Source organism: Sinocyclocheilus rhinocerous, unplaced genomic scaffold, assembly GCF_001515625.1.
Source record: "Sinocyclocheilus rhinocerous isolate Xijiao unplaced genomic scaffold, SAMN03320098_v1.1 scaffold454, whole genome shotgun sequence".
Lineage (NCBI taxonomy): Eukaryota > Metazoa > Chordata > Actinopteri > Cypriniformes > Cyprinidae > Sinocyclocheilus > Sinocyclocheilus rhinocerous.
In genome coordinates, this window is record NW_015657627.1 from 415,171 (window position 1) to 428,810 (window position 13,640).

A 13,640-nucleotide genomic window follows, 5' to 3' on the forward strand; every position below is an offset into this window, starting at 1 on the left:
TTTGACATAAAAGATTACATACTTTTAATAAAGTTAGAAAAATGCCATTACAAAGGTAAAAACAAAATTCCACTGTAAATCACTTTAAGGAGTCAAATATTTGACTAATTTTTGATCAAATTTTGGATTATTGATTAGAAGGTGCTCCTAAATTTTTGACTGTGCTCCTAAATTTTTTAAGTTAGGAGCACAAGTGCTCCTAAAAAGAAAAATAAGCGTAGAGCCCTGAGTTGTATTGGGAAAATGGAATGTGCATTTTCCTTTTTTACTCTAAATCAACATCTAATGTATTTATTTATTTTATTTAGTATGAGGACCTTTGCAGAATATAGCAAAATGGGTAATAACTGGACTGATTACTGGTAAGCATTACACCGGACACATTACCTTGAGCTTGCAGATGAACAGATGTGCTGAGAGAACGAGCAGCTAAACAGAAAGACAATGCAGTTAGTAATACCGTTCTAATAAGTGATAATGACATTAAATGCTCAGTAATCTGCATAACGTGAAGTGTTCTTTAGCTCTGCTGAGACCCAGGACGTCTTACCAAACTGAGCAGCCTGCACGGATGTCAATGGGCTGCTCCTCAGTGAAGTCAACAACATAGATGCCATCTTTGATTATCTGGAAGACTTGAACCAAAAGTATGAATGATTATTATTCAAAACCATCAATCATTTCTCTGTCTAACAAAGCAGGTGCACTCATAATCTGGATGACAATACAAAGGAATAAAGTAAAGGAATAATTGTTTTAGTTTCCATTCATAAGATAAATAAAGATCAGCGAAAATAAAACTTTGCAGAAATTAGTTAAGCATAACAAAGGAATGTTTTATTGTCCTACTGAATGTACTGTTATCACACAGTGATGTAAGTGTTGTATAATAAAATATATTTATATTTGATTTATATATTTATATTTGATCTGGGGTGCATGAGTGGACTTCAAAAGTGTTAAACATTAAGTAACAAAATATCAAAACGTGTGATATGCACTCAAATGCTGCAGGATATTTTCTCTTCACTAGCTTCACACTTAAGTCCCAATATATTTGAATCAGCAGTTTTGGTGATTTTTAGTGGATGTACGAAGGTGTCCTAGCATTGGAAGCACAGGTGTATATCATAATTAACAATCAACATGTTGCACTAACCACAAACAAACAGTTAAGCAACACTGATTGTCTTCATGTTTAAAATTATATATACTGCTGTATCATTAAAGCCCTGTTTCTTTGAAATAATTACACTTGCTTTGATATTTTGCATCAATGGAATGACATTAATACATTTTATAGGTGGTAAAGTTTTGAAATGCTCTTCAAGTTGCTATCCATTTTTGACATTAATATATTGAGTATGTGATAGTTATGATAATACAGTAACATAGGTATGTCTGACAGTGATCTGGTGTGTGTGTGTGTGTGTGTGTGTGTGTGTGTGTGTGTGTGACCCTTCACCTACTTCTGTCAGTAGACAGGACAAGGACAAATATGCAAAAGCATTAAACATTTAAACAGCAACTTACGATCTTGACATCATTATAAAACAACACTGGTCATGATATAACCACACATGGCAGTAAAATCCCAGTAATTAAACATAAAAACGACACTTTAACAAATATGAACGAGCAGACGGATTCATTCTTCCGCATGTCTAAAAACACTGTTTAAGATATTCATCAAGAATCATCATATAAACACAATGTGTTATAATATAAGCGCATAAATCATATTTTACCTGTTATTGTTGTGAATGTTGAGAGAGTGCGATGTTTGATGTCTCGCGTCTGTCTAATGACTACAGCAGTGCACGATCCGCAGGACCCCGCGTCCCTGGCAACCCGAATCACTGCCTGAGCGAAAAGAAACCCGCGGCGGATTCTTACTTTATATATTAAAAAGTGACTTTGTGTTAACATATATACACATACATACATGAATAAGTATACAAGTTTATTATATACACTAAGTGAGATAAGAAGATGTTTTTTTTTATAAAAGGCGCTAAATTGGCTGCCCTAACGGCGGCTGCACGGGCTATCGCTTGTCAGTGCGTGCGCGCGACGCCTTCACGGTGAAGTTTTGAGAAGGATGGCGAGCGCGAGATTGCTGTTGACGCGGAGCGGCTGCACAGCTTTAAAAACTATCACAGGTGACAAACTTATTTATAAACTTCATGTACTTGATGTCCATATATATCTTATTAAATTTTACTGTACTTGTACTTGGATATATCCGCTTTTGAGTGAGATTAGGAGAGGTTGAATGAGGTGACCTGCAAGAATGAACTTTCACCTAGTTTTGACAGTTCAGGTCAGTGAGCCACAGGTGAGTCAGTACAGGTATAATAATAATGGTGTAAATTATACCATGTTTAATTATAATTATAAATACATGATTAATAATATAAAATCACTAGTAATACAGGTCCAATGGCAACTATAGTATCCAAAATATTACAGTTTTTACAGCTGCTGTGACCGTAAAATCATAAAAAGTGATACTTTTTTCATTTATACAGTGTAAGATATTTCTACTTATTTGCTTTATTTTTGTTTTTGTTTACAATTAAGTTTAATGTCAAGTTAGCAATAGCATAGTAAACCATACACAGATCTTTGTCTGCTGGGTCAAAACATGATACAAAAATAGAAATATCAGTGTGTAGCAACAGTAAAAGTTACTATAGTACTTAACACGATTTACCACGGTTTTAGAATTTAATTTTTATGTTCATTATTATATTATATTATATTATGCATCATTCCATGAATCATATGATGCGATTTCAAGTTTTCCTTTTTCTTTGGAGTGTTACAAGCTCTTGGTGCATAAATAAGATCTGTAAAGTTGCAAAGACTAAAGTCTCAAATCCAAAGAGATATTCTTTATAAAAGTTAAGAGTCAGCCACACCTACCTAAAACGGCTCGTTCTAACATGCACCTACATACCTACGTTGCTATGTGGGAAGATTTGCATAACGCCGCCCAAATGTTCACGCAAAGAAAGAAGGCATAACTTTTATTCTCGCTGTAGTATTGTTGCCGCCGCCGCCATGTCATGAAGACGCTGTGTGCTTCGTTGTGAAAGCGAAACTACTTTGTTTGGTCTTCCAAAAGAGGACGATATCTGCTTCGTCATGCCTAGAGCTGATCTGTGCTGGTTGCTGAGGAATTACAACAACTTCACGCTGTGGATCACTGGATCGGCTTTCACTGTGGACGAAGCGGAGTCCAGCCCGGGGTCGTCACATGTGGTTGCCGCAAGACCTGGACGCTCCTTCGTCGAATCCGCCGCCTCTGCTCACTCAGCCCGCCGGCCGTTCCTCACTTTATCCCCCTTCGCTTCCTGTCTCACTACTATCCTATCAATAAAAGGCAAAAACGCCAAAAATAAAAAAATCTTAAAAATCGACACGTTTCAGAAAGGCGGGGCATAGAGGAGAAACAATAATGTACAGTATGTGGAAAATAATGTGTTTTTTTTACCTTAAACCGTATAAACACATTTCATTACACCAAATACACCAAGTAATGTTCTTTTTCGCAACATCATATGACCCCTTTAAGGTATTTAGGTTCAATGTTTGTAGTAAGTTTATGATTTCTTGTATTATTTTAACTTCCTGTGACCTGCTGACCTCGTGACAGACACGTGTACTCACACGCGGTGTGTGTTTGGTCATGTGAATGTGACAGGTGGGGTTGAATGGGGGAACTGGGGCAGAGGTCATGCGTGTCTCCAATGAAAACAGGATTCTGGGCCAAAGGTCACCGTGTCACCTGTTACATGCATTTCCATAGAGATCCCAAATTTAATAAAGTATATTTAAAACAGCCGTGTGATGTACAATATATCGATCTTATATTTATTCTGTAATATAATCAATAAAATATTGATTACAGTCTGTTTGGGTATTTACAACAGCATTTTGTAAGATAAGATACAGATTAAGAGTTAATAAATCGCTTGTTTAATCATAAACATAAACCAGGCTTGTGAATTACAATATTACTTTGTTAAAAGGAAATGGCTTCTGTGTACGAAGGACTGTTAGACTTTGCATTAAAGGTTCACATGAAACTGTAGACGTGTGTGATCGTGTTTATTTTTGTATTGGGTCAAAGGTCATGGACAGAGGAGTCTCTCCATATCATCCGCTGTGCTGGGTAACTATTAAAATGAGAATAGATGAATAGAGACATGCTTAATGTTTTCTTTTTAATCACTTCTTTTTCTCTCTCTGTCTGCAGCTCGCACTCATGTCAGTTATGAGGTCAAGGATAATGTTGCTGTGGTACGAATCAATGATCCGACCTCAAAGGTGTGTTGTGTTCTTCCCTTGATTCCTCTGATGTAATAATGTCAATGTTTATTGATTTAAAATAAATACTTTTATTCAACAAGGATGCATCAAAAGTGAGAGTAAAGACATTTATAATGTTGCAAATAAAAGTTACATTTCAAATAAATGCTGTTCTTTTGAACTCTCTATTCATAATCCTGAAAAATGTATCATGGTTTCCACAAACATATTAATCGGCACAATTGTTTTCAACATTGATGATAATAAAAAATGTTTCTTGAGCGGCAAATGATCATATTAGAATGTAGGGCTGCAAAATTAATCGCATTCAAAATAAAAGTTTGTTTACATACTATATGTTTGTGTACTGTGTTTATTTATTATGAATATATAAATACACACATATGCACATTTGTAAGTCGCTTTGGATAAAAGCGTCTGCTAAATGACTAAATAAATAAATAAATGTATATATTTAAAAAAATATTTGTATATATATTTATACTTGTGTATAATTTATATTATATATAAATATAAATATTTATAAACATATTATTCCTTAATATATACATGTATGTGTGTGTATTTATATATACATAATAAATATACACAGTACACACACACATAGTATGTAAACAAAAACTTTTATTTTGAATGCGATTAATCGTTTTGCAGCCCTATTAGAATAATTTCTGAAGGATCATGTGACACTAAAAACTGGAGTAATGATGCTGAAAATTCAGCTTTGCATCACTGGAATAAATTATATTTCAAAATACATTCAAATAGAAGGCAGTTCTTATAAATTGTAATACATTTTCATAATATTACAGCTTTTACTGTTACTTTTTTTAAACAAATGCAGCCTTGGTGAGCAAAAAAAAATGTTTTCACACACAAAAAAAAAGAACACATTTTACTCACCCCAAACTTTTAAATGATATTATTATATGTCATTTTGTGTGTTGTAGGTGAATACTCTTGGCAGGCACATGCAGGCAGAGCTGGTGGAGGTGATCAATGAGATTTGGGGGAATTCAGCGGTAAAGAGCGCCGTCCTCATCTCCAGTAAACCAGGAAGCTTCATCGCAGGAGCCGACCTCAAGTACCACACTCTCACGCACACACAGATTGTTCAAACCATTTATAGAGACTCGCGGTCATCGTCATCTCTGTCTTTTAGTATGTTTCAGGCCTGCAAGACAGCAGAGGAAGTGTCATATCTGTTACAGGCAGGACAGAAGATGTTTGAGCAGATAGAGAAATCTCCCATCCCTTTTGTGGCTGCTATTAACGGTTCCTGCCTTGGCGGTGGACTGGAGGTGATCATGTTATCTTTAATTATTCACTTTTATTATTTAATTCTTATTTGTTTTTAATTCATCAATAAATCCCTTTTGAGATGCCTTTTCAACTACTGTGAACTAGAGGTTGACATTTTTTCGGGAATCCCGTGGGATGGGAGACAAAATCACTATTAATTACGTGATTGGGACGAGACAGGAAAAAATGTCAGCGGGAGTGGGCGGGACCGGGAATCGTAATAACACTATGATACCCAACTTTATACACAAATATACCTTTTATATAAATAAACTGTATATTTTAATTTTGAACTCTATTCTAGTTGCCCTGTCTCTTTATGCTCTTCTCCTGATTGCTCTGGTGTGGCTTGTTTAAGTGAATGGCGTGTATCGATAACGGCTGGTCTATGTGGTAATACAGTACATCGGGCAGGACATCCAAAAGCTCACCTATCATTCATCGACCTCAAATATGGTTTTTCATCTGAAAGATGTATGTAGTAGCAACTTTACATGGTCGCTCAATCTAATGTTAACTAGAGAAATGTGCGCTGTTCAAGTGTCTGTGCGGAAGCTGAACAGCAGCGCGCTCACTGCAGAACAGATGAGGGCACCGGTGCGCTCACTTGCTCTTAAAATACTCCGTCATTTTTGGTCATACAGATAAGAGTAATGCATCTTTCAAATCTGTAAAGACTCTGTTTATTTGTGTGCACTCAGAATAACAACGAAACGTTGCGCTTCTGTAAAATAATGAAAGCAAACAGGATGCTCTTTCTGCCGTCTCGGTCTCTGTGAACTTGAGCGCGAAACTCCGTGTATGAAAAATATATCTATAGAGAGTGAAATGTCTACTTTCAAATGAACCAATTCAAATAGAAAACGTGTGTGTTTGCATTTAATGTGTGTGCAATGCACACTTTGCATTGTTTAAGCTGGCTTTCAGTTCAATAAAATAACAAAAAACTACATTTTAGATTTTTATTCAATTAAGGTGGGCATGCTGTGATCTGTACTGTATTTTTACTGTAACTGACAGCTTCCGCCAAAAAAACATAACACGGGAGTGGGAGGGAATGGAAGTCATTCTTCTGGGATTGGGACGGGATGGGATTTTCCCCCAGTTTTTTCGTGGGATTGGGACGGGACGGGACTTTTTTTGTGGGAGTGGGACGGGAGAGGTTTGAAAATCCACTCCCGTGTCACCCTCTACTGTGAACAGCAGTGCTGTTACTGACATTTTTCCATAATTGAATGAAAGCATAAAGAAAAGAAAAGAAAATATAAATAATAAAATATTAGATGAAACCGTATAAAGAAAATGAGAAATGTTTCTTCGGCAACTAGCTGAAATAAGTTTAAGCTGAAGTACTCAAATTACTTATTTTTATTGAAATAAAAAATAAAGCTAAATAGAAATGTGCAAAACGTAGAAAAATGATAAAAGTAAAAAAATTACTAACACATAAACTAAAATTTTTAATTAAACCTGAATATGAAAAGGATGAAAAATAAAAAGCTAATTCAAAATATGAATAAATATTATAATAATATATAAATAATAGTGACATTAAAATAAAGTGTATAAATTATAAAACACAATAATCATAAAATAATAAAAAGGTATTACAATTAACTACAATTCACTCTTTTGTCTCACATATTTCCTTTATGGTTACATTTAGGGTAACAGTTTAGATTAGGGAACACATACTGACTATTAACTAGTTGCTTATTAGCATGCATTTTACTAGCATACTGGCTGTTTGTTAATACTAATACAGCCAATATTAATGCCTTATACTGCATGACCATATTTTAGATCCCGTAACTCTACCCTATACCTGAACATAACTACTACAACAACTACCTTACTTACTATCAATAAGCAGTAATTAGGAGTTTATTAAGAGGAAAAGTCTTAAGAGTGAATAGGTGTTCTCTATTTCTATTTCTATCTAAGGTGTTACCATATTTAATAAAACAGAACAATGCAATATGATACATGCAGACTGTAATATTATATGAGACAGTAAACCCTTTAAATTCCCCTATGGTTCTCATTTCTTCTGTTCTTTCAGTTTGCCATTGCATGTCAGTACCGTATTGCCACTAAGAGTAAGAAGACGATCCTGGGCACCCCAGAGGTGATGCTGGGACTGCTGCCCGGGGCTGGAGGGACTCAGAGGCTGCCCAAAATGGTGAGTAGTTTACTGGCTCAGATGGTCAGGGATATGTAGACGCTCCCTAACTCTGAATGATAGAAAACAGAATTTTTCATAATGATGTTTGTGTGTCTTAGGTTGGCCTTCCCGCTGCGTTTGATATGATGCTGACTGGCAGGAACATAAAGGCAGACAAAGCCAAAAAAATGGGGCTCGTCCATCAGCTGGTGGATCCTCTGGGTGATTTGATCAATTATAATAAATAATAAATAGTCCCTCGATCTCAAGCAAATCATGTAACTAGATTAAAGAGGCTGTTATCTTGGAAAACAGGATTTTTCCTGCTTTAAAAAAAAAATCATAATAAAGTTTAAAATAGTATCTACTCTAATGTTCATAGTGCAAAAATAGAAATGTGCAAAACATAGAAAAATGATAAAAGTAAAACAATTACTAACACATAAACTCCCTTTCCAAAATGAAATGAAATTAAAATAAAGTACAATAACATTTTAATTAAATTAAAAAAATATTTGATGAAAAAACTAAATGGAAGTCAGAACTGAAATAAGTTTAGGTTAAAGTATTAAAATAAATAAAACTAAAATAAATAATAAACTAATAAACTAAAATGAAATAAAAATATATTAACACTAAATAGTAATACTGAAAAAAAACTCTAAATATAAAATTGAAATAAAATATATTAACACTAAATAGTAGTATTTAATATATATATATATATATTAACACTAAATAGTAATATTTAAAAAAACTAATAGAAATAACAAAACACAAATTACTAGTAAATCTAAAATTATTGCAGTTAAAAATATAAAAATAAAAGTATTAATAAATACTGAAATAGTATATAAATAATTCTAAAATAGCACTGCTCCAGACCATTTACTGAGACCAAAACAGCTTGCATTTATTGCATAAACAGCTTGGCAAAGGCATTGCTACTCATTTAGCATGCACACAAAAAAACAAAAACCTTGTCATGCAAACAAGATAACAATCATAACATTTACTTACAGAAGTCTTAAAGGTTCAGTAGCAACAGACTGGATTATAAAAAAGAGAAAAAATGACTATGAAAATAGTTTTTGATGCAAGAAACCTTTACTAGCATTTTAAGTGGACTTTCGAGGAAAGATTAAAAGTCTACACAGGTGCAGATTTGGACCCCTATAACTAAAAGGTGTTTGTGTTTTGTGCGATAAGGTCCAGGACTGAAGAGTGCAGAAGAGAGGACCATCGAGTATCTGGAGGAAGTGGCTGTTGATTTTGCTAAAGGTCTCGCTGGTAAAAAAGTCACAGTGGAAAAAAAGAAAGGACTCATGCAGAGTAAGACAAGCACATTAGTGTCAAGATAAGACAGACTTGACTTGTCTGTTTATTAAAGGATTTTATTGTTTTATAACCTGTTTTTCCAGAGGTGCAGGATTTCGTAATGGGTCTGCCGCCGGTCAGGAAACAGATCTACAAAACTGTCCATAATAAAGTCATGAAACAAAGTAAAGGGCTTTATCCTGCGCCACTGAAGATTATAGAGGTAAACACACACATGAACAGAACACGCATACGCTCATACCTTCATGAACTCTCACGTTTTTGTGTGTTTTTAGTGTGTTCAGACGGGCATTGAGAAAGGAAACGCTGCTGGATATCTGAGTGAATCTGAGGTTAGTATCATCACTTTCACTATAAGTTTAACCCTATAAAGCCTACTGTATCATAATTGATACACACATTTCTACAAGGCATCTAACTGATCAACATTATAAAATCTTTGCTGAAAAACCTGTTGTATGCAATCTTCTACATGCCTTCTGTTGTCTGATTAATTAATGAAATAAAACAGCATATTTGAGCATTTATCAGCTTGTATGACCTCACGTCTGTTTTCTAGAACTTTGGCAAGCTGGCGATGACATCAGTGTCCAGAGCTCTGATTGGCCTTTTTTATGGTCAGGTGGCCTGCAAAAAGAACCACTTTGGGCAGCCTGAGAGAGAAGTGAAGTAAGTCTGGTGGGAGGGGCTGAGTGATATGATGTCATTAGGACCTGAATGTAACAACTGATTTTGCTTTTGACTTTTTTTTTAGAAAGCTGGCTGTCCTGGGGGCGGGGCTTATGGGAGCAGGTATTGCTCAGGTAACGGTAGACAAGGGTGTGGCCACCATCTTAAAAGACACGACAGAGGAAGGACTTGCCAGAGGTCAACAACAGGTGTACAAAGGGTTGGTGAAGCACATGCACATTTATACATCAACATGAACTATGCCGCAGTTTGTTTTCCAAACCCACTTTGCAGTCTCATCAGCTGCAGGTCATAGTGTGAGACAGCAGAGGGCGCTGCACTCCGAGGCATTAAAAAGAAACGATTAGAGCTGAGAGCCACCAGATGTCAGCGCTGTGATCTTTCTGTGCATAGACACCTATGAATTGAGACTGTTGCTCTGCTAAAATCCAAACACAAAGAAATACAAATATCAAAATGTCCAACTATTGAAGGTCTCCTGTTATGATAAGTGTTCCTACAGTCAGGGCAAGCCTCGAAATGCCAAGGGGGGATTTAACTGTGATTTCTAGGCCTGGAAAAATCATGGAAATTTCTATTGTGAATAATATTTTGGTTTCTTTGTAAGTCTGTTTTCTATTAATTTATTTTTAAAAATGTTATTTTTTTTAAGTTTCAAGTATTTAAGTTCAAACTTGTTTTTAATTATTTCTTTTTATATTTTATTTCTTTTTTTCTTTTTTTTGTATTTATTTTAATTATTTTTATATTTGTGTAGTTGTTTTTTTAACAGTTTAAATTCAATCTGGAAAAAGGCTAAATATGTTTATTTTTTCTAAGTGAATTTATTTATTTATTGTAAAATCTTTTATTTTATTTAAATTCAACCAGGAGAAAAAGACTTTAAAATAATTTAAAACTGATATTTTATTTAATTGATATTCAACTTGGACATAAAGTTTAATGAAAAAAAGATTTAATATATTAAATCCATTTTTTAAATATATATATAATTTTATATTTATAATTTTAAATATTTCAACTTATGTTAAGCCTAATAAATATACTTTACTGTTTTTTTTCTCAGCCTTAATGACAAAACAATAAAGAAGAGTCTGACGACATTCGAGAGAGATAGGATTATGTCGTTGCTGTCAGGACAGCTGGATTACCGTGGCTTTGAGAACGCTGACATGGTCATTGAAGCCGTGTTTGAAGACCTGTCAATCAAACATAAAGTGGTGAAGGAGGTTGAGGCCGTAAGTTCAAGTTATGTGTGTGTTTTTGCTTAGTGCGATATACAGTACAGCCCTCCCAATATATAAACACTACTGTTCATACCTGTCCTGTGTGCAGGTGATTCCTCCTCACTGTATCTTTGCAACCAACACATCCGCACTGCCGATCAAAGACATCGCAGCAGCCAGTAAGAGACCTGAAAAGGTGCGTGTGTGTGTGTTTTAAATGGGTTTGATTGTTATTAGTCAGTACTAGTGATTGATTGTGAAAGTCTTTATGCTGAACTGTGTGTGTTATGTAGTTGATAGGGATGCACTATTTCTCTCCGGTGGATAAAATGCAACTGCTGGAAATCATCACCACCAATAAAACCTCCAAAGACACAACAGCATCTGCCGTGGCTGTTGGGCTTAAACAAGGAAAGGTCATCATAGTCGTGGGGGTACGAACACGTTCTGCTTTTATATTTTCTGATTTTTCTGTGCAATAGCAAGTGATTATATTGTATATATATTTCATCAGGATGGTCCAGGGTTTTACACCACTCGTTGTCTAGCGCCTATGTTAGCCGAGGCCATTCGAGTGCTGCAGGTAAACTCCTACATGTTTGTGCTTATGCAGGGAAAAACAATCTTTATTTGTTCCAATTAAAGATTGAATGCTTGTTTATGGTTAAAATGCGTATTTGTGAAGAACCAGACAACTTGGACTGTTTGTTCAAAACTGTTTCTATTATATGAGCCAAATCAGTTTTTTTTCTGTCTCGTAACATAAACTTTCAGAAAACATTCTAATATGCTGATTTGCTGCTTAAATAATTTTTTCTTATTATTATCATCATCGATGTTCTTTGAGCAATAGAAAAGAACAAAAGAACAAAGAACAGCATTTATATGATACAGAAATTGTTTTTAACATTATAAAAGGTACAATTTATTTAAACTTGGACTGCTTGTTCAAAACTATTTTTATTATATGAGCCAACTCTAATCTTCCTGTCTCATCACTTTGGCTAAAGGAAGGAGTTGGACCCAAGAAACTGGATTCCCTGACAACAGGATTCGGGTTTCCTGTCGGCGCGGCGACACTTGCTGACGAGGTCGGTATTGATGTGGCGGCTCATGTTGCAGAGGATCTTGGCAAGGCTTTTGGAACGCGATTCGGAGGAGGAAATGTTGAGGTCTTGAAGATGATGGTCCAAAAAGGGTTCAAAGGTGCATCTGTTAAACCACATACAGCTTTGTGTTCATAAATTGTCAGTTCGGTCTTACAGAACATTTGATGGCAAGTTAAAGGGATAGTTCACCCAAACATAAATGTGCATTTGACTTTTCAGGGAATAATGCCTTAAATTTCTGAAACTGTATCATCACTATAAAGGCAGAGATATTCTTGTCATATTTGAATTCAGTAGTCAGATTGTTATTGCAAATGTATATATGCACTTCAGGACGCAAGTCTGGAAAGGGTTGTTACGTGTACGGAGCAAAGTCTAAAGAAAAGAAGGTGAACTCAGGAGCAGAAGATATTCTCAAGAGCTTTAAGCTAACAGCACCCCCTGCTGTGTAAGTTGATTTTCATGATTTATAAGCATCTTAAAGCCTCAGAAGAAATCCTTCATATTTCTCCTATTTGTCTCTTTAGCTCTGCCGATGAGGACATTCAGTACAGACTCGTGTCCCGATTCGTAAACGAGGCCATACTGTGTCTACAGGAAGGCATTCTGCCTGACCCCGTGCAGGGAGACATCGGAGCCGTGTTTGGACTTGGCTTCCCGCCTTGCTTGGGAGGTAACAAACACATTACACACCTTGTAATTAAAGTGATTTATCTTAACTGATGCGGGCCTAGCACTTAACCCTGAGGCACACCACATTGGTGCCTGGGGATAATTAAGGATTTGCAAAGTAAACTTTCACAATCCACTTTTTTCCCACATTTCAGGCCCATTCCGTTTTGTTGATTCATACGGAGCTGACAAACTTGTCCAGAAAATGAAGCGCTTTGAAGAGGCTTATGGTAATCAGTTCACTCCCTGCCAACTGCTCCTTGACCACGCCAAAGACTCCAGCAAGAGGTTCCACGAGTAAAAATTTGCCACTGTTATAATTTTCTGACCTCAACGTTTGGGATCTTATAAAATGTCACATTCACTCACTTAAAGTAGTGCATTATTTACAAATCCTCAATTTTGTGTTTTATCATTTGTGGGTTACAAAGCAGATCTTTTCTAACTTGGCCTGTACATAATTTGTCCGTTTATTTATGTGATTAAAGAAAGGGTATCTATGTAAAATCCCTGTAAAGATGAGGTTTGCTCTCTCTCTCAACAACATGATAAACTCTTTTTTTTAAAAAGAATTTAACGGTAGCATATTTATTGGCATTATTCATAACATCACTTCCCTGTAGAAACATTTCTGAATGGTGCAGCTACATTTTTGTTCTAACCAACGTGCCTCTGATTATGTCCAGGTTGAGCTGAGACAGACTTTTGCACAGTTATTATTTGATCAAATTTTTGTATAGCATAGTAGTTTGTATGTTTGCATATGGTTCTGCTATAATAAACTTGTAACCCCTTGCCTGA

General features: G+C 35.4%; 2 protein-coding genes across 3 annotated transcripts in view; one reads left to right on the forward strand and one right to left on the reverse strand.

Annotated features, from left to right (window-relative positions):
* The window catches only part of LOC107721451 (trifunctional enzyme subunit beta, mitochondrial-like), a 13,155-nt gene extending 11,309 nt beyond the window's left edge, over positions 1-1,846 (reverse strand). For both annotated transcript variants that reach the window (XM_016529469.1, XM_016529468.1), the window contains exons 1-3: positions 1,749-1,846; positions 551-635; positions 388-429 (exon numbers count right to left, since the gene is read on the reverse strand). In XM_016529469.1, coding sequence (XP_016384955.1) covers positions 388-429; positions 551-617 — 109 coding nt within the window. In that variant the 5' untranslated portion in view covers positions 618-635; positions 1,749-1,846. The remainder of the gene's footprint in view (positions 1-387; positions 430-550; positions 636-1,748) is intronic.
* A 211-nt stretch (positions 1,847-2,057) lies between these two features.
* On the forward strand, positions 2,058-13,408 carry LOC107721447 (trifunctional enzyme subunit alpha, mitochondrial-like). The gene is made up of 20 exons (XM_016529457.1): positions 2,058-2,162; positions 4,139-4,180; positions 4,265-4,335; positions 5,289-5,422; positions 5,501-5,639; positions 7,703-7,822; positions 7,924-8,026; positions 9,014-9,136; positions 9,226-9,344; positions 9,418-9,474; positions 9,702-9,811; positions 9,897-10,031; positions 10,899-11,070; positions 11,168-11,254; positions 11,352-11,492; positions 11,573-11,641; positions 12,069-12,264; positions 12,501-12,615; positions 12,695-12,840; positions 12,995-13,408. Exons 1-20 carry the CDS (start codon positions 2,102-2,104, stop codon positions 13,138-13,140), a joined length of 2,286 nt encoding a protein of 761 aa, XP_016384943.1. The 5' UTR covers positions 2,058-2,101; the 3' UTR covers positions 13,141-13,408.
* Positions 13,409-13,640: the final 232 nt, after the last annotated feature.

Coding starts and splice junctions, on each gene's coding strand:
- LOC107721447 (XM_016529457.1), top strand. CDS start 2,102: ATGGCGAGCGCGAGATTGCTGTTGACGCGGAGCGGCTGCACAGCTTTA. Junction 5,640..7,702: donor GCCTTGGCGGTGGACTGGAG/GTGATCATGTTA, acceptor CTGTTCTTTCAG/TTTGCCATTGCATGTCAGTA. Junction 9,137..9,225: donor AAAGAAAGGACTCATGCAGA/GTAAGACAAGCA, acceptor CTGTTTTTCCAG/AGGTGCAGGATTTCGTAATG.